We start from the raw sequence: 20994 nt of genomic DNA on the forward strand, positions 1-20994 counted from the left end.
AGTTACAGTCATGTAACTAAATTGTGGTTATTATAGAAAATTACATTTAGCGTTTGTTAAAAACACGGAAGATTCACTTCTGTGGGTGCAGTGTGGGCTACTTCTTGCAAACCAGCCCCTGCTCAGCTCTGATCATCTGCTGGTGTGGGCCATGTCCCATCTCCCTCAGCATCCCCCAGTGCGGATGGGGGAGCAGCTGGAGGGAGCAGAGCCCTGCAGGAAATGCAGCCTGATCCTGGGCCCGGCAGGCAGGGTCTGGGATCAGACAGGTCTGACTTGGGTCTTCCCTGGCCTCTCCATGCCTCAGTGTCCTCATCTGTATAATGGGGATGTTAATGATAATAATAGTAATAATGTCTCCTGAGTGGGTTGTTGTAAGGATTAAATGAGCTAATGCAAGTAAAGTGCCTAGTGTGGTTCTTGGCACACAGTAGGTGCTCATGAAATCAGGTAAATTATTATTGGCAGGGTTGGGTCCCCTGGCCTTTAGCCCAGAGCTTTTTTCCTTTGCCATACTTGCTGATTTTTTTTTTTTTAAGTGATTCGATTCTCCTCCTCACTTCCTCCGAAAGTAAGGTCCCAAGGAGCTACTTGCTTACTTGCCCTCCATGCGTCTCCCTCTGGTTGGAAAGTTCTGATCACCCCGAGAAAGGTGGGTCTTAAGTGAAGACACAAGGAGGGTGGTACCCGAGGGGCAGAAGTCCAGCCCATCCTCTCCCTCCTCCTCCACCAGCAGAGGAGGGGGATGGGTGGAGGAGACCAAGACTCTCCAGCAGAAAGGTTAGGACGGCTCTGAGAAGGGCTTTCACCTTCCTTCCCAGGCACTTGTTCAGCGATCCCACCCCCATCAAAGTCAAAGTTTTCTTGCCTGCTACCTCCCACGCCCTGAACCGGGGATACAGAGGTGAATGGGACATGGTCCCTGCTCTGGGGGGTTCACAGTCCAGATGACTGATCAGGTAGGAATGGTCCATGGAGATCACGGCACAGGGCAGGGGCATCCAACCCCCATTATCAGAGTGGCTCAGGAAAGGCTTTCTGGAGGAGGGGCATCTAGGACCACAGGTGACAAAAGAGCAGGAATGAGCCAAGCCAGGGGTGCTTGAGGAGCACTCACTGCAAACTTGTCCAAACAATGGAGAATGAGCTGGCAAAGGTCGCCTGGGAATGGCTCTCCTCTCAGCTGGCCTGAGAGCCTGCATTTCCATTCTGCCCTGGGAGGGACACCCAAGGGCATTTCCTGGCATCTCTTTGTCCTCCGGCCCCTTCCCAGAGGCTGCCTGGCCCAGAATGCCATTTCCTGCCCTTTGTTTGGGTTTTATTCTTCCATTTCTCTCCCCATTGGGTCATATCCTCTCTTTATGGGGGGAGTGCTTCTAGGATCTGGGAGTGGGGGGGTGCATTTCCTCCCACACACTGCCTGCTGGCACCATTCCCATCCTTCTGGGCCCCAGGGAGGGTCCTTGGGGTGTCAGGGTGCATGTGAGCCATCAGTAGCTTAGGAACGGGCTGGCACTCAGCCTCGAGGAAGAGCCACAAGAACAGCTGGGCCAGCAGGGACAGCCGGGAAATTTCCAGGAATCAATGAACCACCTCACCACCTTCCAAGAGACTCCACCAAGTGGAGGAGGTGGCAGAAGGAGAGGAGAACCCAGCTGGAGGCAGAGGACCTCCCATGACATCCCAGGCCAGGCAGAGACAGCGTGGCATGAGGGGAGAGACAAAGGCCTGAAGTGAGATCGGGAGGACAGGGCCTGGGGCCCAGTGCACTGTGAGCAGGGAAAGAGGCCCAGATGAGTTCTGGCCTTGGAGGCTGAGCATGGGGGTGGTCTCTGGGGTTCACACGGGGAGACTGGCAGGCTGATATTCACGGTGGGGGGTGATGTTGCTCTTCAAAGTGGGGTAGGAGATAGGGGCCCTCTGGGAAGTTAGAACTGTTCTGTGTCATGAGCTTGGCAATGGCTGCGTGGATGTGTACATACGTAAAAATCCATCTACTGTCCACTTATAGCTTAAGCACTTCTCTATTCCATGTAACTCAGTGTTTCAAAGCTGGCAAGAGAAGTGGAGTGGGATGGGAGTGCTGGAAGAGAACAGGAGCCCAGGATGAAGCCACGTTCCTGCCTTGTCCATTATCTGCGTTATCCATTCATCCATCCGTCCATCCATCCATCCAACCATCCATCCATCCATCCATCCATTCGTAGTCCCTCCTGTAAGTTGTCATCAGTCAGCTTGTAGCTCCTGACAAGGTCTGAGGAATGCCCTCAGGTAAACCTCCCGGGCACAACGAAAGGCCAGAGAGGGCAGGGTGTGCTCTAGATGGTGGCGGCCGCCTTCCCTGGGCTCCTCCGCAGGGTGCCCACACCCGTCACAGTCATGATCAGATCAGACCCCTGATACCGGAGGCCCTGCTTACAAGCAACTCACACTGATGAGATGAAGGACATTCCTCACGCCCTAGCCAATCCAGCTGCACCGCCCCTCAGGCCACGGCTCTGCCCAGCGCTCCTTGATGACTCAGGGATGCGCAGGGAGTGACCGACAGAGCTCCGCTGGGACGATTCCAGTTTTTCCGCACCTTTGCTTTGTGGGTCTCGCTGCCTGGAAGGCCCTTCCCACCCTCTCCTACCTGGTTACTTAGAGCCTACTCACCCTTCAAGACCCAGGTCAGTGCTACCTCCTCCAGGCAGCCTTTCCTGAGCTCTCTGAATGAGCTAAGGGCCTGTTCCCTGTCCCCATAGCCCTGCCCACTTCCATCCTTCTACCCTCCATCCACCCGCAGTGGATCCCGACTTCCCTACCCAGGGGCTGGGTCTGGCCCTCCATTTTCTCCCAGAGCAAAGCTGGCCTGGCCCAGAGGAGGGGCTCAACACACATGTGTTTGTACTTTTGTTTTGAAAATATTCCCTTTTATTTTCCTCCTAAGGGTGATACATTATTAATGTATTTATGAAGGATGGTGTGGAAACCCAAAGGGAGAATTTTCCATCCCTGGAGGGTAAGCGTTTGGGTTGTATGAATTTTCCTGGCTGGGTTCATTCTTTTGTGTCTGTGTGAATCAGGAATCATGCGTGAGGCAGGCCCCTGAGGCTTTTTTTCCAGTTCAGATTCAGGAAATGCAAAGAAAGTACGCAAGGCCCTCTGGGCACCACTGGGGCAGGCCATTTCCCTTGAAAATATCCTTCAGCAGCTCTAGTCCCCCCAACCCCACCCCCACCCCATGTGGCACCCTGGCATTACCAGGAACAGGGAAACTTCTGAGCGCTGGAATGAGCCCAGATAATGGAGTCAGAGAGACCCAGACTCAGGTCCCAGCTCCCCCTCTCACCTGGGTGTGTGGGGCAAGCCACCTCCCCTGTGGGAATCCCAGCTCTCTCATCTGTAAAGTGGGCACAACGTCAATCCAGAGAGGTGTTAGGGAGAAATGGGCTGGCAGAAGGCAGAAAGAGAGAAACAGAGGGAGACACCAGGCTCTGGAAACTCCTGCTTCTCAGCAGTGAGGGGCTCTGGGCCTCAGCCACTGGCTGCCTGGGCACTCATCACAACTGCTCTCCCCACCTGAGCTGTCATGTCCAGGCTCAACGCTCAGGAACCTTCCTGCCCTTAGACTGCATTCCCGGTCTCCCCAGACCAACCATCGAATCTAGGGTCTCCGAGTGTGGTCACCCAGAACGTGTCAGATAGGCTGCTTGTCCGGCCCACTTCAGGCCAACTGAGCAGGAAGCCTGGGGTGGGTTTTGCACTCTGGGATTTAAGATGACCCTGAGGTCATTCAGATCCCTTCAAGGTTGGGGAACTGCTGTCCTAACAGGGCACTGCATCTGTCTGTCCGTCCGTCCATCCATCCATCCATGTGTTCATTTGTTCATTTATTCATTCATTCTCTAGAATTTACCAAGCACCCTGTTTCCCTCTGCTGGTTGCTGGGAAAGCAGACACAAGAAACTCAGTTCCTGGTCTTGCATTTAGCAGTCTAGACCTCTGGGGGACCAGACTGGGAAAGCGAGGTGGAAAGGTGCAGGAGATTGCTTTTGGACTGGTTAGGAGTGGCCATGAGGTTAGTGGCCCAGCCTGACCTAGCACAGGAATCCCTCCCTCAACCCTGACTGGGCCCATCAGGGCATTCCTCCTCATAGGGCTGGGCAGCTCTGCAGAAGGCAAGCTCTTCCTTTCCATGAACCATAGTTTACTCTTGTGACCTCTGCCCCTCGGCCAGCTTTTGTCTCTCTCAGGTGGCCGAGGGCATGGTCTGTCTCCCTCCCCCAGGACACCATTCAGGTGTGAGGCCTCAGGCCCCCGAGTCTTGCCCCTTCCAGGCCACACACCCCAGCTCCCTCCATTGATTCAGGCTCCGCAGTCCTGTCAGCCTGCTGCCTGCTGTCAGGTGAAGGGGAAGCTCAGGCAGAAGCTACAGCTCACAAGGGAAGTCGCCTCAGGCCTGGGATTTCGACATAAAGTCAGGGCTTTGGCACCAATTTCCCAAGATCCAAATTACTCTGGAAAATTCCCGCAGAAGGTGCTCCAGGCTCTGGGAGGAGCAGGGCATGAAGAGGTGGGTTTGAGTCTAGAATCAGTGTCAGCAGGTGGGACCGCGGGAACTGAGGCCCAAGGAGGGAATGGCAGAGTCATTGAGTCCTTTTGTTTTTTAAAAATAATCAGCCAGGGCGCCTGGGTGGCTCAGTGAGTTAAAGCCTTTGCCTTCGGCTCAGGTCATGATCCCAGGGTCCTGGGATCGAGCCCCGCATCAGGCTCTCTGCTCAGCGGTGAGCCTGCTTCCCTTCCTCTCTCTCTGCCTGCCTCTCTGCCTACATGTGATTTCTGTCAAATAAATAAATAAAATCTTAAAAAAAAAACCAATCAGCCTAAAATAACCCACATGTCAAAGAGCCACATTGTGTGGTGACAAATTCTGCTTCCCTACGGAGGCAGCCTGACTGCTGACAGGCAGCAGTGGTGTTGGCCCCCAGTTTATAACCTGGAACCCTCGGCTTATAACCTGGAACCCTCGGTTTATAACCTGGAACCCTCAGCTTATAGCTGGGAACAGGCCTGCCCATCACGCCAGGGTGTGGCCACCTGGTATGTTACCTTGGCAACAGATGGAAGGGCCTGAGTCCAATTCTGCTCTCCAGGTGCTCTGCAGGGCCCAACTGCCTTCCTGAGGTAATGTCGGTGAACCTCACATGAGTTTAGGATGTACAGCGCACAGGCCAAGGCATAGCCTCCCCAGTTAGAAACACCTAGAACAAAAAAATATTCTATCATAGAAGTGGAAAGGTAATGGGGTCCGTCACCCTGCCACTCAGCTAGAACTCACCTCAGAGAATGGCCCCGAGGTCAGTGGCACGCGTGGCACCAGAGAACTTGTGAGAAACAGATGCTTGGGCCCCAGTGCAGACCTACATCAGAAGAACTCCGCAGGGAAGACAGGGAGCACACAGAGTTTTAATCAGCTCTCCAGGAGATGCTGATTCAAGTTGAAGGTCGAGAGGCACTGCTCCAAACCACCTGGGTTACCTACGATTACCCACCGACCAGCCGAGAAGCTTCAGGCTCTCCCCCTAGGAAGCCGATGCAGATCTTCTGACATTAAGAAACTCTACTGGGGCACCTGGGTTGCTCAGTGGGTTAAGCCTCTGCCTTCGGCTCAGGTCATGATCTCAGGGTCCTGGGATCGAACCCCATATCGGGCCCTCTGCTTAGCGGGGAGCCTGCTTCCCCCCTCTCTCTCTGCCTGCCTCTCTGCCTACTTGTAATCTCTCTGTGTCAGATAAATGAATAAAATATTTTTTAAAAAAACAAAAAAAAAAACCCCTCTCCTGCTGGGGCGCCTGGGTGGCTCAGTGGGTTAAGCCTCTGCCTTCAGCTCGGGTCATGGTCTCAGGGTCCTGGGATCGAGCCCCGCATCGGGCTCTCTGCTCAGCAGGGAGCCTGCTTCCCCCCCCCCCCGCCTGTCTCTCTGCCTACTTGTGATCTCTGTCTGTCAAATAAATAAATTAAAAAAAAAAAAAAAGAAAAGAAAAGAAACTCTCCTGCATGGTGGACTTGTGTCCGTCATGTTGCGCAGAAGCTGGTCCTCAGAGGGGCTGGCTGACTGTACTGGAAGAGGGTTCCTAGGTTAGCCTCTGCCTGCCTTCCTTTTCCGTGAGCCAGCCCCAAGGCGCCTATTCCCCAGCTCGGGGACAATGTCCCTGGCTCTTCTCTGACACCTGCCGGAGTTCTCCCTTCAACTGAACAAGGATTGATGAAGGACCTGCTAGACTCTGGGCGTCAGAGCTAAGAAAGAAAGAGGAGCTCCGGACCCGGGGAGAGAGGGCCTGTGCACGCAGCCGACGCGTGGCGAGGGAGGTGCTCACGGAGGGTGATGGGAGCACTCAGGAGGGACCACTCGTCCCGCCTCGTCTGGGAAAAGTTCACAGAAGAGGGGTCATTTCATACGGGCCTTGTAGGCTGGGCAGGATTTATCAGAGGAAGGGTGGAGAGTGGGGGCCCTGGAGGTCGGAAAAAGTTCCAATATGCAGTGAGTACAAAGGCGTGTGGCATATAAATAGAAGACATATACCAGAACGAGGCAGGGGAGGGGCTGGTGAGGGGAGGGGCAGTGGGAGAGGGAAACAATCTCAAGCAGGCTCCACACTCAGTGTGGAGCCCGACATGGGGCTTGATCTCACAACCCTGAGATCATGACCTGAGCCAAAATCAAGAGTCAGATGTTTAACCCACTGAACCACCCAGGCACCCCTCAATTATTTCCAGTTAGTTGATGGTGTTGTTGATTTCAACTATGCCCTTACTCATATTCTGCCTGCTGGATCTGCCCCTTTCTGACAGAAGGCTAAGAAAGTCTCCGTAGATTTTAGTGTAGAATCACCCATTTCTCTTCGTGTTTCTATCACCTTTTGCCTCACATATTTGACACTCTGTGTTAGGAGCATACACATGAAGAATTTTACGTGTTGGGGCACCTGGGTGGCTCAGCTGGTCGGGTGTCCAACTCTTGGTTTCCGCTTGGGTGGTAGTCTCGGGGTCATGGGATTGAACCCTGAGGAGTCCGCTTGGGATTCTCTCCTTCCTCTTCTGCCCCTCCCCTGGCTCACACTCACACACACACTCTCTCTCTAATAATAAATGAATAAATAAAAACTTAAAAAAAAATTGTTGTGTCTTTGGGGCACCTGGCTGGCTCCATCAGAAAAGCATGTGACTCTTGACCTTGGGGTTGTGAGTTCAAATCCCAACACTGGGTGTAAAGATTACTTAAATAAAACTTGAAAAAAAGAATTGTTATGTCTTTAACACCAAAACCAAAACAAACAAACAAACAAAAAAATTGTTATATCTTCTTGCAGTATGACCCCTTTACATCATGGACTGCCCCACTGATAACCTTCCCTGCTCTGAAGTCTGCTCTGTCTGAGATTAATACAGCGACTAATGCTTTCTTTTGGTTATTGTTCCCCTCGTAGATTTTCCTCCCTCCATCCACTTTTTTTTATCAGATTTTTTTTTAAGATTTTATTTATTTATTTGACAGTCAGAAATCACAAGCAGGCAGAGAAGCAGGCAGAGAGAGAGAGAGAGAGGAGGAAGCAGGCTCCCCGCTGAGCAGAGAGCTCGACATGGGGCTCGATCCCAAGACTCTGGGATCATGACCTGAGCCGAAGGCAGAGGCTTTAACCCGCTGAGCCACCCAGGCGCCCCCCTCCATCCACTTTTAATCTATGTGTGTTTTTATAGTTAAAGTGGGTTTCTTACAACTATAGTTGTCTTATTTTCTGATGTGCTCTGACAATCTCTGCCTTTTAATTGGGGTAGTTAGACCACTGACACGTAAGGTGATCGGTGATACGGCTGGATTAATATCTTCCACATTGGTTACTATTTTCTGTTTGTTGCTCTAGCTCTTTTTTTTTTTTACCCCTTTTTTTGTCTTCCACCCCTTTTCTGCCTGTTGTGGTTTTAAATGAACATGTTATAGGATTCTATCTTCTCTCCTTTCTTAGCATATCCGTAATACCTCCTTTTTTTTTTTTTAAGATTTTATTTATTTATTTGACAGACGGAGATCACAGAGAAGCAGGCAGAGAGAGGAGGAAGCAGGCTCCCCGCTGGGCAGAGAGCCCGATGCGGGGCTTGATCCCAGGACCTTGGGATCATGACCTGAGCCGAAGGCAGAGGCTTTAACCTACTGAGCCACCCAGGCGCCCCCGTAATACCTCTTTTTTTTTTTTTTAATTATTTTTAGTGGTTGCCCTAGAGTTTGCAATATACCTTTACAACAAATCCAAGCTCACTTTCAAACAACCATTTCACAGTTAGGACAAACACTCCTCATTCTTCCTTCCCATTACATGAATGGTTGCTGTCAACCACTTCACTTACATCCAGGAACGTAACTGAATGAGTGATTCCTATCATTATTTTGAATAAGGTGTTATCTGTTAGACCAATTTCAGAACAAGAAAAATTAAAGTTATTTTGCCTTCACTTATGTATTCTCCAATGCTCTTCTTGGTGTAGATCTGAGTTTCTGACCTATGCGGTTTTCCTTCTCCCTGAAAATTTCTTTTAATGTTTCTTGCAAGGCAGGTCTACTAGAAACGATGCCCTGTTTGAGAAATTCTTTCTTTCTCTTTCACTTTTGAAGGATAATTTCACAGGGCACGGAATTCTAGGTTAGTGGTTTTTTTTTTTTTCTGTCAACACTTGAAATATGTCATGCTACTCTATGGCCTGTGTGGTTTCTGAGGAGAAGTTGGATATAATTCCTACCTGAGCTCCTCATTTATCCTGCTGGTGATCTCTGAGCTTCCTAGATCTATGGTTTGCTGTCTGACATTAATCTGGGGTGGGGGGGAATCTCAGTCATTATTGTTTTATTTATTCATTTTTAAAATAGATTTTATTTATTTATTTGACAGAGAGAGAGATCACAAGTAGACAGAGAGGCAGGCAGAGAGGAGGGGGAAGCAGGCTCCCTGCTGAGCAGAGAGCCCGATGCGGGGCTCGATCCCAGGACCCTGAGATCATGACCTGAGCCGAAGGCAGAGGCTCAACCCACTGAGCCACCCGGGTGCCCCTCATTATTGTTTTAAATATTGCTTCTCTTCCCTTCTGTCTGTCTTCTCCTTCTGATATTCCCATCACATGGATGTTTGTAATTGTTCCACAATGCTTGGATATTCTATTCTGTTTCATCCAGTCTTTTTCTCTTGGTTTTCTAGTTTTAGAAGTTCCTGTTGTCGTATGTTCAAGGTCAGAGGTGATTTTTTTCAGCTGTGTCCAGCCTGCCAGTGGGCCCATCGAGAGCATTCATCATTTCTGTTGCAGTGTTTTTGATTTCTGGCATTTCTTTTTCATTTTTTTCTCAGAATTTCCATGTCTCTGCTTATATGACCATCTGTTGTTGCATGTTGACTACATTTGGGTGTTTCCCTTCCCCCCAGGTAGGTCGGGATCTGATAAAACTCCAGCCCGCTAGGCTCAGGTAAAACGGTTTCTCCTGAGGGCGGGCCTTGTTAAGAATGGAGTGCTCTGGGGGCGCCTGGGTGGCTCAGCGGGTTGAACATCTGCCTTTGGCTCAGGTCATGATCTCAGGCTGCGATCAAGCCCTGCATGGGGCTCCCTGCTCAGTGGGGAGTCTGCTTCTCCCTCGTCCTTTTCCCCTGTTGTGCACACCTGCTCGCTCTCTCTCTCTCTCTCTCAAATAAATAAATAAAATCTTTAAAAAAAAAAAAAAAGAATGGAGAGCTCTGATGTATTTCAAAATGGCTTCTTCTCTCTACCCCCAAAAGCACAAGGGGATTTTTCTCTGATATCCATGGTGTGGACCAGGTAGAACTAATGGGGCAAAAGTCACAAAAGTGTGGGGACCCCTTGTGACCAGGGCCCCGTGGAGTTTTGAACTCTTAGACCTGTCCACACTGAACCTCCAGGTTTTCCTACCCTGGTCCTAATTCCCTCAGAAATTTCTACTCCTCTCCAAGCTCTGTTTTGAGGATGAAATGGGAGAGCCTTTCTTAGGTATCTGTCGAAAGTCCTGAAACTTGTGGTGCCGTCAAGGGAGGAGAGATGGGTTCCTTTAGGACCTGGACATGGGCAAGGTCGGTCCTGATGGGAATGGGAGGGACAGGGCAGCCTGGGACAGAGGTAAGTCTGAAGAGAGGTGGGAAGAATTTTGCCCCCTCCGAACATTTACCAGATTGTTCACCTCCCTTCCACCCCGCAGGAGGCACAGGGGAAAGCATGGATGACTCCTCTTCAGAGAGGTCTTCCCTGACCCCCGATCTAAAGTGGCCTGCTGGCCCTGTCTTTCATCTCCCTGTAGCTCCTCGTACTGCTTAGCACGAGCTGGTGTATTTCTTTCTTAGGGCTCCTTGTCCATCTGCCCCCACTAGAGCAAGAGCCCTGTGGAGCCCGACTCTTGCCACGCTAACTCCAGGACCAATGTTTGTCGGATGACTGAGTGAGAGGCCTAAGGCTGAGAACCAGGTCCCCATCTTGACCTGGCACCCTAGAGACTCCACTCACAGGGGAGGGGAGCTTCTGGCTGGACAGGCTCTGGGCCTCCAGGTCCGTCCTCCTGGGGAGCCGGGCCTGACTGACCGACCATCTGAGCACTCACCAGTGATGATGGCAAAGTCAGCCTCCACGTCACAGGCGATCACATCCCCATTTCGTATGTGTCTCTTCACAGCCTCCTTGACTTTGCCCATCCCAAGCTCATTGCCCCCATCACCGACCCCTGAAGGGAAGAAGAACCAAGTCAGTCCATGTACAGGATATGACAGAATTGGGGGGGACGGTTTGGGGGTAGGGGAGCCCCTTCGCATGTGTTGTGTTGCCTCAGGAAGGGGAAAAGGGTGGGCTCAGGGTCTATTTTCAGACAAGCAGGGGATGTACTTCTCCTTCAGGTCTTCTAGAGGCTTCTTTAGTTAAAAGTGAGTTGGAGTCTGGAACTCACCAGCATGCGGCCATGTGCCCTACTGAGTCACGCTCTCTAGTCACAGATAGGGACCCCTATGATGGTGCTACCAGGCCCATGGGAGAAGCAGGTGTAGCGTTCCTCAACTTTTGAGTGGCTCCTGCTCAGGGATGGGCTACAAGGTCGTGAGCCCCATCTGTGTGGCAGCGAACGGGTAGATATGGTTAAGGTCAGTTCTGCCATTTACTTTAAAGGTTTCTGGTGAAAGAGGATGAAATACTTGTGTGTCAGTTCATCTTCGTCTATGCTAGAGGAGTGCCCGGCGCGCTGGGAAGTAGCTGAATCAGGACTATGTACCACAGGGGGAGTTGGTTGGCAGGTGAAAGAGACCCCATCTAAAGACGGAAGAGGCATCCCAGGGTTTGTTAATTTGCATAATAAATGCTTGAACAAACATGCTAGAATAAATCAGTGTTCGAAATTATTTAACTCTTTGGTGAATGGTGTTGAAGATAGGGGGACTGGCTAAAAATAAAAACCAGGGTTCCCACCTCACAGGCACACGGTGAAAATAATCTAACCAACCCCACAGCCTGCCGCCGTCTCGGGTGGTGCTAGAGGACCACCATTGGTCCTGTGTCCTGCTGTTTCTGGAGGATTCCGTGGGTCAGAGGTCAGCAGGGAGACAGTTGTCGCTGCCTCAAGGTAACAGCTCCCCCAGGCGCTGGCCTGAGGCATGGTTGCATCGGCTGTTTCTGTGTGGATTTCTACGGAGGCCTGGAACGCGTGCAAGAAGTCCACCTGAGGCCACATGCATCGAGAGGTGGTGGACGGGGACGAGAGCTCCCCACCTCAAGCACCGGAGACCTGGACGCAGCCAAAAGAATCAGACGATCTCAATGGCCTGGTGCCTCAGGTCCACACCCTGAGGACTGAGGACTGAGGACTTCTCTCTTCATCAGACTAAGATGGACTGACACACATCCTTTTCTAGGACCACGGCAGCGACGGAATGAAGGGAAACCATGACAAAGCTAGCACTGGTGTTTGTCTACGTCTTTCTCTGGTCTTTCGTACTTTATGAATTTTGTCTTGTTTGCTCCCCAGGTCAGTCCTGCCCGGGCCTTGTTTTCTTCACTTGAGGGTACTCCCGGGGTCTCTGAGAGGGGCGGGAGCTGGGTGCTAAGTGGCAGGTCCGTGTTATGTCCATGACAAGCCAGCGGCCTGTGGAAACTGAGGAACGGGGTGTCGATGGAACAGAGGAGAGAAAAGACAGGGATGGTCCTACAGGGCAGGGGACTGTGGGGACCACAGGAGAAGCCTGGGCTCCTGAGGATAAGAGAAGGCTGCCGAGGTCCACAGAGGGAGCAGTTTGAAGGCACAAACAGCCAGCTCTACTTGCTTCCTCTGCAGTCTTGGGGGCAGCCTTAGGGGAATCAACAAAGATTAGGGGTCCATTTGGCAGGGGAAGAACAGCCCCTTAGGATCCTGATCTCCCCTTTGACTTGGAGACCCCTTCCTTCTCCACCCTGGGCATTCCTTCCTCCAGCCCTCAAGTCTTGGCCTGTCCAGCCCAGAGAGGCAGGAAGCTGAAGCCAAGTGTGCTGTGGGTACCACACCCAAGGCCTCTTCTGGGAAAGACCAGGCGCTTTGCAGAAATTTTCTACTCAACCAGGAAGACTTTCATTGTCTCATCAAAACCTCAAAAGCCAAAGGTGACTAATGAGTCCGGGAACCACTCTGAAGTGTCTGAACGAAGAGAACAATTAAACACAGAACGAGAAACTTGCCTTCATTACCCGAGGGTCTATACCCACCCCCAGGGGAGGAACGCTGTTCTGGGAGTTGTGTCAAGCCTTTCAGAAATTCATTAAGGCAACAGGATTCCATGAAAAACATGTCGGAAGGGATTCTGGGAGTCTGGACTCCTCAATTCTACCCGCAACACTAATGGGCTAGGTGACCTTGAGGAACCTCCCGGGGCCCCATTTTTGGACACTCTGCCTGCCTTATCTATCTTCCAGGGTTTGAAAGAAGCTTTGACGACATATGGATGTGAAACCTCTTTGAAGACCATACAGTTCTGTACAAACACAAATGGTCACATTACTGTATCATTAGCAGTCAAACTACTGCACTAATCACCTATTTAAGTCATATGAAAAATGAGCGCACTCAGAAGATGAAACAGTATACGTGGTACCTGTGTCCTGTATGGCTGACAGTATATACCCTGTGTCGATTTTATTATTGTTATTTGATTGTTAGTTTTAATATTTTAGAGCTGGGCCAGTAGACACGCTCGGTTAAGCGTCATTTCCCTCTCTTGCTTGTGGGAATGTTGGATTTCTAAGTGACGGTGTCTTTATCATCTAAACTGGCCATAATAAATAATGCTGGGGCAGAAAGCTACGGTCCCCATAGAACTCCTCCTTGTCGTTCTATAGGGTTCTATAGTCAGCGAAAAGGCAGTTAGTGCTGACACATTCTTGCTGAATTCTCAGTGCTCCCTGCTTACCGGTTGATGAGATTCCAGGAATCTTCCGTGTTGCCAGGAAAAGGTCATCAATGGGGTCAACCAAGTGCTTGATGTTCATCTTCCTGGCGTTGTAGTAGTTGCCATCGGCAGCCCTTCCTGCACGCTCTATTGCCACCAGATGGTCAAATCTGCCAGGAAGCAAGAACATGGGGGCCTTATGGGGAGGGTGGCTGCCTGGCCAGGGTATGCGTTTGTGTGAAGGACCCTTGCATTTTTTCTCTGATTCCTTCACTCCTATAGAATTTGGCTGAGCCTTTAGGTCTAACTGCCAGGGCTTGTCCTGGGGGCTTGTCTATCAGATCATTTAGAAAAATATCATCAGAATCTTGGGGCCCCCCGGGTGACTCGGTTTGTTGAGCACCCGACTCTTGATTTTGACTGAGGTCTGAGCTCAGGGTTGTGAGATCAAGCCCCGCGTTGGGCTCCACGCTCTGCTCAGTCTGAGATTCTCTCTCTCCCGGTGCCCCTCCCCACCACACGCATGCATGCGCTCTCTCTCAAATACACAAATAAAATCTTTAAAAAAATGAAAATATCATCAGAATCTTTAACAGTTCATTAGAGTCAGAGGCTGTGAAACTAGGAAGGCTGACGGTCAGGGTCACATGCTGGATGCTGCCGCTGTCCTGGCCCCCATCTCCACCAGCCGGTGGGCACCAGCACCCGGAGGTCTTAGCGTTGCCTGCTCTTGGCACACCACTGCCTTCTCCCAGGATCTTGTTCCGTTTATGTACACAGATGGACGTAAAGAGTTGAAATGGAAGACAAATGAATCTAATGCAAGACTGAGATTAGATAGGCGGCATAGACAGTGACAGTAGGCTTGTGGGCTGTGGAATCAGATGGTGTAGGGTCCTGTCCAGACCCTCACGCTCCTGGCCTTGGCCAAGTGCTTAGCCTCTCTGACCCATGTTCGCTATATCCGATGACCAGACCGTAGGGCTGGTCTCATACAGTGGTGAAAGGAACCTCCCTGGGCCACATTGTAGGACACTGCATTATCGACTTCACAGGGTTTCAAAGAGGCTTCCACAATATAATGGGGAAAACGCACGAGAGATACTTCGCAGACAGGCCCATACCTACTCAGTGCGCAGTAAATGGTGGTCTTGGTGACTGTTACCATTATCAGGAGGAATCTTGTCTTGATAAACCAACTTGTGAAAATTGCACCTTTATAGCTCTCTAAATCCCCCATGATAAAGTTCTTTATTTTTTTGTAAGATTTATTTATTTATTTTAGAGAGAGAGAGCAAGCAGGGGTGAGGGAGGGGCAGAGGGCGAGGGAGAGAGAGAGAATCTCAAGCAGGGATCCCCGCTGAGCATGGAGTCCGAAGCTGGGCTCGATCTCACGACCCTGAGATTGGGACCTGAGCTGAAATGAAGAGTCAGGTGCTTAACTGACTGAGCCACCCAGGCGCCCCATGAGGGAGTTCTTTAAAATCTTTGCTGTGGAAAACCGTGTGGCTGTTCCTCAAAAAATGTGAAACAGAATCACTAGCGGGTCCAGTGATTTCACGTCTGGGTGCGCACCCCGAAGTACTGAAAGCAGAGTCTCAAAGAGATGCTGGGACCCCTTGTTCACAGCAGCATTATTCACACTAGGCGACAGGGACAAACAGAGGGACAGAGAGGCAGACTATGGCGCGCACCTACAAGGGAATATTAGCCAGCCTTACAAAGGAAGGAAATTCTAACAGACGCCGCAACGTGGACGAATCTTGAGGATAATTCGCGACCTAAAATAAGCCCGTCACCGAAGGACAAACACCGGATGGTCTCACTCGTATGAAGGATGACAGCAGTCGATTCACAGAGACAAAAGGTAGGGGCTGGGGTCCCGGGGGAATGGACAGTCGCTGTTTAATGGGTACAGCATTCCCGTTTGGGAAGATGAAAACGTTCTGGAGATGGATGGTGGGAATGGCTGCACACTGGTGCAAGTCGACCTTGATGTCACTGAACTGCACGCTTAAAATGATAACATTTATGTTATGTATATTTTACCTTAATAAAAAAAAAAAATCTAAACTCTGAGTGCCTGGCTATGCCCCCGGTTGTGTAGAATGTGGTGACATCATAGATGCCTGGGATCAGGCCACTGAGAAGGTTTTAGAATGTAATCCTGAGACTACATGCCCAGGGCCGAAAAAAAAGCAGCCACCGAGAAGCAGAGTCTACAGGAGGAAGGAGCCTTGACCTTGAATTTCCCCTAGACCTATCCATGGTGATGAAAAACCTGTTTGGAACAGGACCTCCAACTAAGATCAGTATGTTCTCTGTCTGTCAGGGAGAACACCACTTCTGGACTTTCCCCCCAGGAGAATTTCAGTTATATACCTTATGGGTGGATTGATTTTTTTTTTTTTCAGGCCAGCGGGATCCATTTAGCTACAGTGGGGAGTAATACACTCCTGGGAAGCCGGCTGCCTGGGAAGAGTTAACACATCTCCAAAGACAGCACACGCCTCTCTCCCCACAACAATCTGATCTGCCTGGCCCCCCTCTGCCTGGCCCCCCTCCGCTCAGCAAACAGAGCAGCACCTGCGTTAACAGGCACCCAAGAGAATTTTCTAGCTTCTCCCTGAAGATCCGGAGCTCTGTTTACATGTCGACCATCTGGAGAATAGAAACATCTCTAATAGGAACCACACATGTTTTTGCAGTTTTAAATAGCATATGGGAGCCACAATTGAACTTTGTCTTGGTGACTCGTGGTCCTCGTTATGATCATCAATTCTGCCGTGAGCTGCAGAACAGCATGCCCGCGAGGCCCATGGAAGCAGTGTTTTTAAGCTCTAACTGGACACTTATTAGTGGGTTGTGAAATAAATTTATTAGGCCAGGTTGACATTTCCAGAAAAGTAAAACAGAACACTGCAGAATAGACTAGAACAGACCGGGGTAGAAAACGTCAGAATGTATTGCACCTCGCGAGGGTAAATACTGTTTTCTGAATCTTTGTTTTAGTTGTGCATATGTGTGTGCGTGTGTGTGTACACGCGTGTGCATACCAGTTTACAGTGCAAAAGGTATTACCGTTGTCAAAAAAGTTTAAAAAACACTATTAAAAAGATAAGATCTGAAATACACCCTACATACAATAAAGATGTATTTTTCAAAATATCTGATCACAATACACAGTAAAAAACACACCCACTTGCACAAAATTTCACGAGACCATACTTACCGTTACCACGCAGGATGGACGATTGTATGTCTGCTTCTCATTCTCCTTGCAAACGTGCCGGTGACCCCACCAAAATGACTCCCTGCTCTCTAAGGGGTCATGACCCTGTTTGACCCATGCTAGTGTTTGGTTCTTGTAATTTTCTTTTCTTCTCCGTCTATGGACATGCCATCTTCTCAGGGAGCTGCTATGCCCAGAGATGCCTTGAGAAGCCCCCAGGACACCCTGAAACTCAGAAGCCTGCCCCATTAGACCCCCCGGGCTCATGGCTCTGTTCTTCCTGGAATCATGAAAGTGATGACCATTGCTGGCTTACACTGGGATGGGACACACGTACCTCGGTGACTTGGGGTCCCCATCTTTGCAGAGAAATGCTTGAGCGGCTCCCACTGATTCACCTTGGAAAGTTAGCAAGGGGACTGCTGTCTTCAGAACACCTTGAAAATAAAGGCGAAGGACAGACATGTCAACCCCGGTGCTGCATTTTGGGAATTCATGGTGGCTTTTCAAAAGCTTCTTTGGAAAATATCACTATCATTACAGAGCTGCACCTACCTGTCAAATACTTTGTTAGAAAACCCGAGACCTCAGCACAAGAGGATTTGCTTACTTTTAGTCCTGAGTAAACCCTAGGGTTGGTGGATTGTGTGACCCTGAGTGGCGTGGAATTGGGCTATTTCACCACTCTCGGGGGCGAGCAAATATGCTGCCTGTAGATAGTCCATGAGACCCTGTGAACGGAGGCCTATTCTGGCTCACTGTCATCGTGAGTGCCGGGGACACGTGATGCCCATGGTGACGGGGAGCTGGCCCTCCGCTAAGCACGGGACATGCATGCTCTCACTTAATTGTCACAACAATTCTCTGTGATAAGAACCATTATTAAGCCCATTTTACAGAAGAGGAAAACGGAGGCTCGGAGGTACTACATAAGTTGGGTGAAGCCAAGAACGGACGGAGGTCAGGGTCCTTACCGCAGTTTCCACTCCAAGTTCTCATCTGCTCTCCTCCCTGCATACCTTCAGGGAAGTTCCAGAACAACAGTGGAGAGGTCCCAGAGGCTGAGTGTGGAATTGGCTACTGGTATTGGAGTGATTGCCACAGTGAATTTGACTCTCAAAAACAGCACCTTCCCTAATTACACTAACAATACATATTAACATAGAATGCGTGGGAAGCACACACAGACCCCAGATTAAAATAAGAGTGACTTGGTTTTCATGAAGGAATCCACTTCCTAGCAGTTGGGGGTAGAAGGCTTGTGCATTCTCGGCCGGGATGAGGTCTCCACGAAGATGGTTAACAGTGGGCCTGTGACAGGGACCGACCTAGCACTTACGGTTCCTCTGGTTCTACAGGATCCCCCCACCCCCGCCGCCCCACGCTGTGGCCCACAGCCCAAGCAAGCACCCCGTCTACGTTAAAATAAAGGGCTCATGTTATAAATGCTGCTTCCCACCCCGGCTTCACAACAGGGCTGCCCCAAGCCCTTTGGGAGCTGCCACCGCCTCCCCAGTGGGTGGAGGAGACAGAATCATTGTCAGAGACCCTAAGGGGCCCCCAGTGTGACTCCCTCCAACCTCCCTCCCCAGACCCACCCTCTAAGGGGGAAAGTCGAGGAGAGAGTAGTCAGTCCATCAGGGGATACTCACCGAGCACATTCTACAAGGGACAAGCCAGAGATTGGGGCTGGGCTGGGGGCGTGGTCACAGGATGAAAGACCCAGCCCCTTTCTGTGCTGGGAGGAGAGGCCCGGTGACCTGGCAAGGGGACTGACCACCGCCAAACAACATTCCCAGCTGTGTGACCTTGGACAAGCCACAGAGACTCCCTTAGCTGGGGTTTCCTCCTCTGCAAAATGGGGTTAGTCATGTGTCCCCCGAGCCAGGATTGCTGTGGATGCGATGGTGTGAGCTGGGGGTCTGGCATGTAGTAGGTGCTAAGTTAAGGCTGGTGCGTTCTTCCTTCCTGACATCAGATCATGGATACAGGATATTGGTAAGAAGGGGCACTGGGGAGCCAAACAGGGCAGGGAACATAACATACCCCTCAGGGGGCAGAAAAAACCTCTGCAAAGGAACGTCGGCAAGATGAGAACCTGCACCTGAGCTTATCCATTTGGTCCATTGAGGCCCAAGATAGGGAAGAAATGACTAAGCTTTTTCTTCTTTAAACATGTGCAGCCTCTGGTTTTAAGAGGAACGGAACTAATTTCATTAAAAGGCCAAATCTCTTTCCCTTTCTTCGTCCACATGTCACAAATGTTCTGCAAAATCGAATAGAGCAGATGCCTCCTTCGAGACCACCCCATGGGTGAGCCCCATTTCTGAGCTCCCAGGCAGTGGGAGCCTCTGAGCCAGGCCAGCCGGTGAGCTGTGAGGGCAGACCTGCTTCTGGGAAAGTGGACAGCTAAAAATATCCAAGCCACGTGTCAGATGGGGGAGTCTGCTGAGCCTGCTGGCAGCGGCTGGCAGCAGTGCTGTGGCCCGTGCCTCCTCCTTGTTCACTATACTGTCCTTCAGTTTCCCTTGGTCCTTCGAGCATTCCTTCCCAGACTCCCTGGCTGGTTCCCTCTCTCCTCCTTGACCTTTCAATGTGGAGCGCCCCAGGGTATAATCCTGGGACCTTCTCTCTGTCTCTTAATCTCTGGGTGATCTCACTCCATGTCTGGACTTAAAAAGCCATCAATATGCCATCAATATGCCAACTGGTCTCCAATTTATCTTTCCAGCCCAGACGGCTCTCCTGAACTTGACTTGTAGATCTGTCTACTTGATGTCTCCACTGATGTCGGTCCCCTGCCGCTACACCCTCTCCATCACCCTCCCTGAACTGTGGAGCCCTCCTCTTCTCCCATCTCAGCCCTACATCCAATCCACCCAGAATCATGACCCTACGTTCAAAATAGAGACAGAGCTGTCTACTTCTCGAAACCTCCACCCACACCATTCATCTGTTTGAGGTTCTCTGAAACCAGAGTCTGACCCAAAGACTTGGGTGCAGGCGGTTTATTGGGAAGATGATCCCAGGAGGCAGGTGACAGGCAGAAAGTAAGGGCGGGAAGGAGGAAAAACCAATAGGAGGGAATGGGCACATTCGAGGTCACTGCTCTAGGCAATGGGGTCCCAGTTCCCTGGGGACCTGCCTGTCTCTGAGAGACAAGAGGCAGGGCTCCCTCCTGGTTGAGGGGTTCCCAGAAGCATCAGTCCCCTTACTAGTGGACTGAGTGGGTTTGCACAGCTTTGACGAAAACCTGAAAACACCAGCTTGCCATGGGGTCTGGTCAGGTACGTGTGGTGCCCTGTGTGGTCATTCCAGCGGTGGCTGAAATCACTGGGGACCAAAGGGACGGGCACCCCAAGCCACCCCATCTCCCCCTTGCAGGGACCTGTCCAGTTTCTACCCTTGTCCCTACAACTACCTGGGTGATTCTTTAAAGCTGAAGCCAGAATGTGGCCCTCCCCCGCTCGGTGCCCTTCTAGGGCTCCCCTCCCACCTGGAATAAAAGCCCAGTTGATCACATGTCCCTTGAGGCCCTACCAGGCTGCCCCCATGACCCCTCTGTCCTCCCTTCTGGCTTCTCTTGTCCTCATGTGTACCAGGGCACTCAGCTGGCCGGTAGCCCTTTCTTAAACCTGCCAGGACTCCCAGACTGTCTGGCTTCTGCTTTGGCCATGGTCACCGCCCGGGGCCTCTTCCTTCAGCAACTTCATCAGTCTTGGCTCTGCTGTCACCCTGTCCACTAGGCCTTCCCTGACCATCACGTTTAGAACAGCAGCCTACCACCCGGGCTGTCAGTCCCCATCCCCTTATCCTGGTCTGCTCCCCCACCCCCAGCATCACACCTGCTTACGGACCACACACTTCCCTTTATCCCCCTGTGGTTTGCTGCCCACCACGCTCCCCTGGGAAGCACTTGCCCATGAGGGCAGGATGGTGTCAATCTTAGCCACTGATGGCTCTTAACATCCCACGACAGTGCCTGGCACAGAGTAGGTGTTCCGTATACATTTGTTGTGTGACATGGCTTCTGTGTGCTCAGATACAGCCTTTGGGAAGCTTCCAGTGTCACGGTGCTATAGGGCATGCCTTACTGGGGTTGAAAGCCTGTTGAGAGGCTAAGATGGAAAAATGTGTTTCTAAAGAACGCATTTTCTGGACACTGAAACAGGCAGTGGGAAGTAGGTTAGAGCACCAGGCTCTCCACTGATGCCCCAACAACCCTTGCAGAAAGAGGAGAGCAGAAAAGCATTCTCTCACAGTGCACCCCAGACCGATCCTGGCCCGGGACCGCAGCGTCACGACCTCACACCAGCGTACCCTGTGGTCATGCACCTG

At 51.0% G+C, this 20994-nt stretch overlaps 1 protein-coding gene across 3 annotated transcripts in view; it reads right to left on the reverse strand.

Annotated features, from left to right (window-relative positions):
* Positions 1 to 20994, reverse strand: part of DGLUCY (D-glutamate cyclase) — a 78746-nt gene that overhangs the window by 3937 nt on the left and 53815 nt on the right. For all 3 annotated transcript variants that reach the window (XM_080808802.1, XM_080808801.1, XM_080808803.1), the window contains 4 exons: positions 16994 to 17093; positions 13446 to 13594; positions 10628 to 10747; positions 5092 to 5243 (listed from right to left, as the gene is read on the reverse strand). In XM_080808802.1, the coding sequence (XP_080664928.1) occupies positions 5092 to 5243; positions 10628 to 10747; positions 13446 to 13594; positions 16994 to 17093 (521 nt within the window). The remainder of the gene's footprint in view (positions 1 to 5091; positions 5244 to 10627; positions 10748 to 13445; positions 13595 to 16993; positions 17094 to 20994) is intronic.

The sequence above is a fragment of the Martes martes genome, assembly GCF_963455335.1.
Source record: "Martes martes genome assembly, chromosome: 7".
Lineage (NCBI taxonomy): Eukaryota > Metazoa > Chordata > Mammalia > Carnivora > Mustelidae > Martes > Martes martes.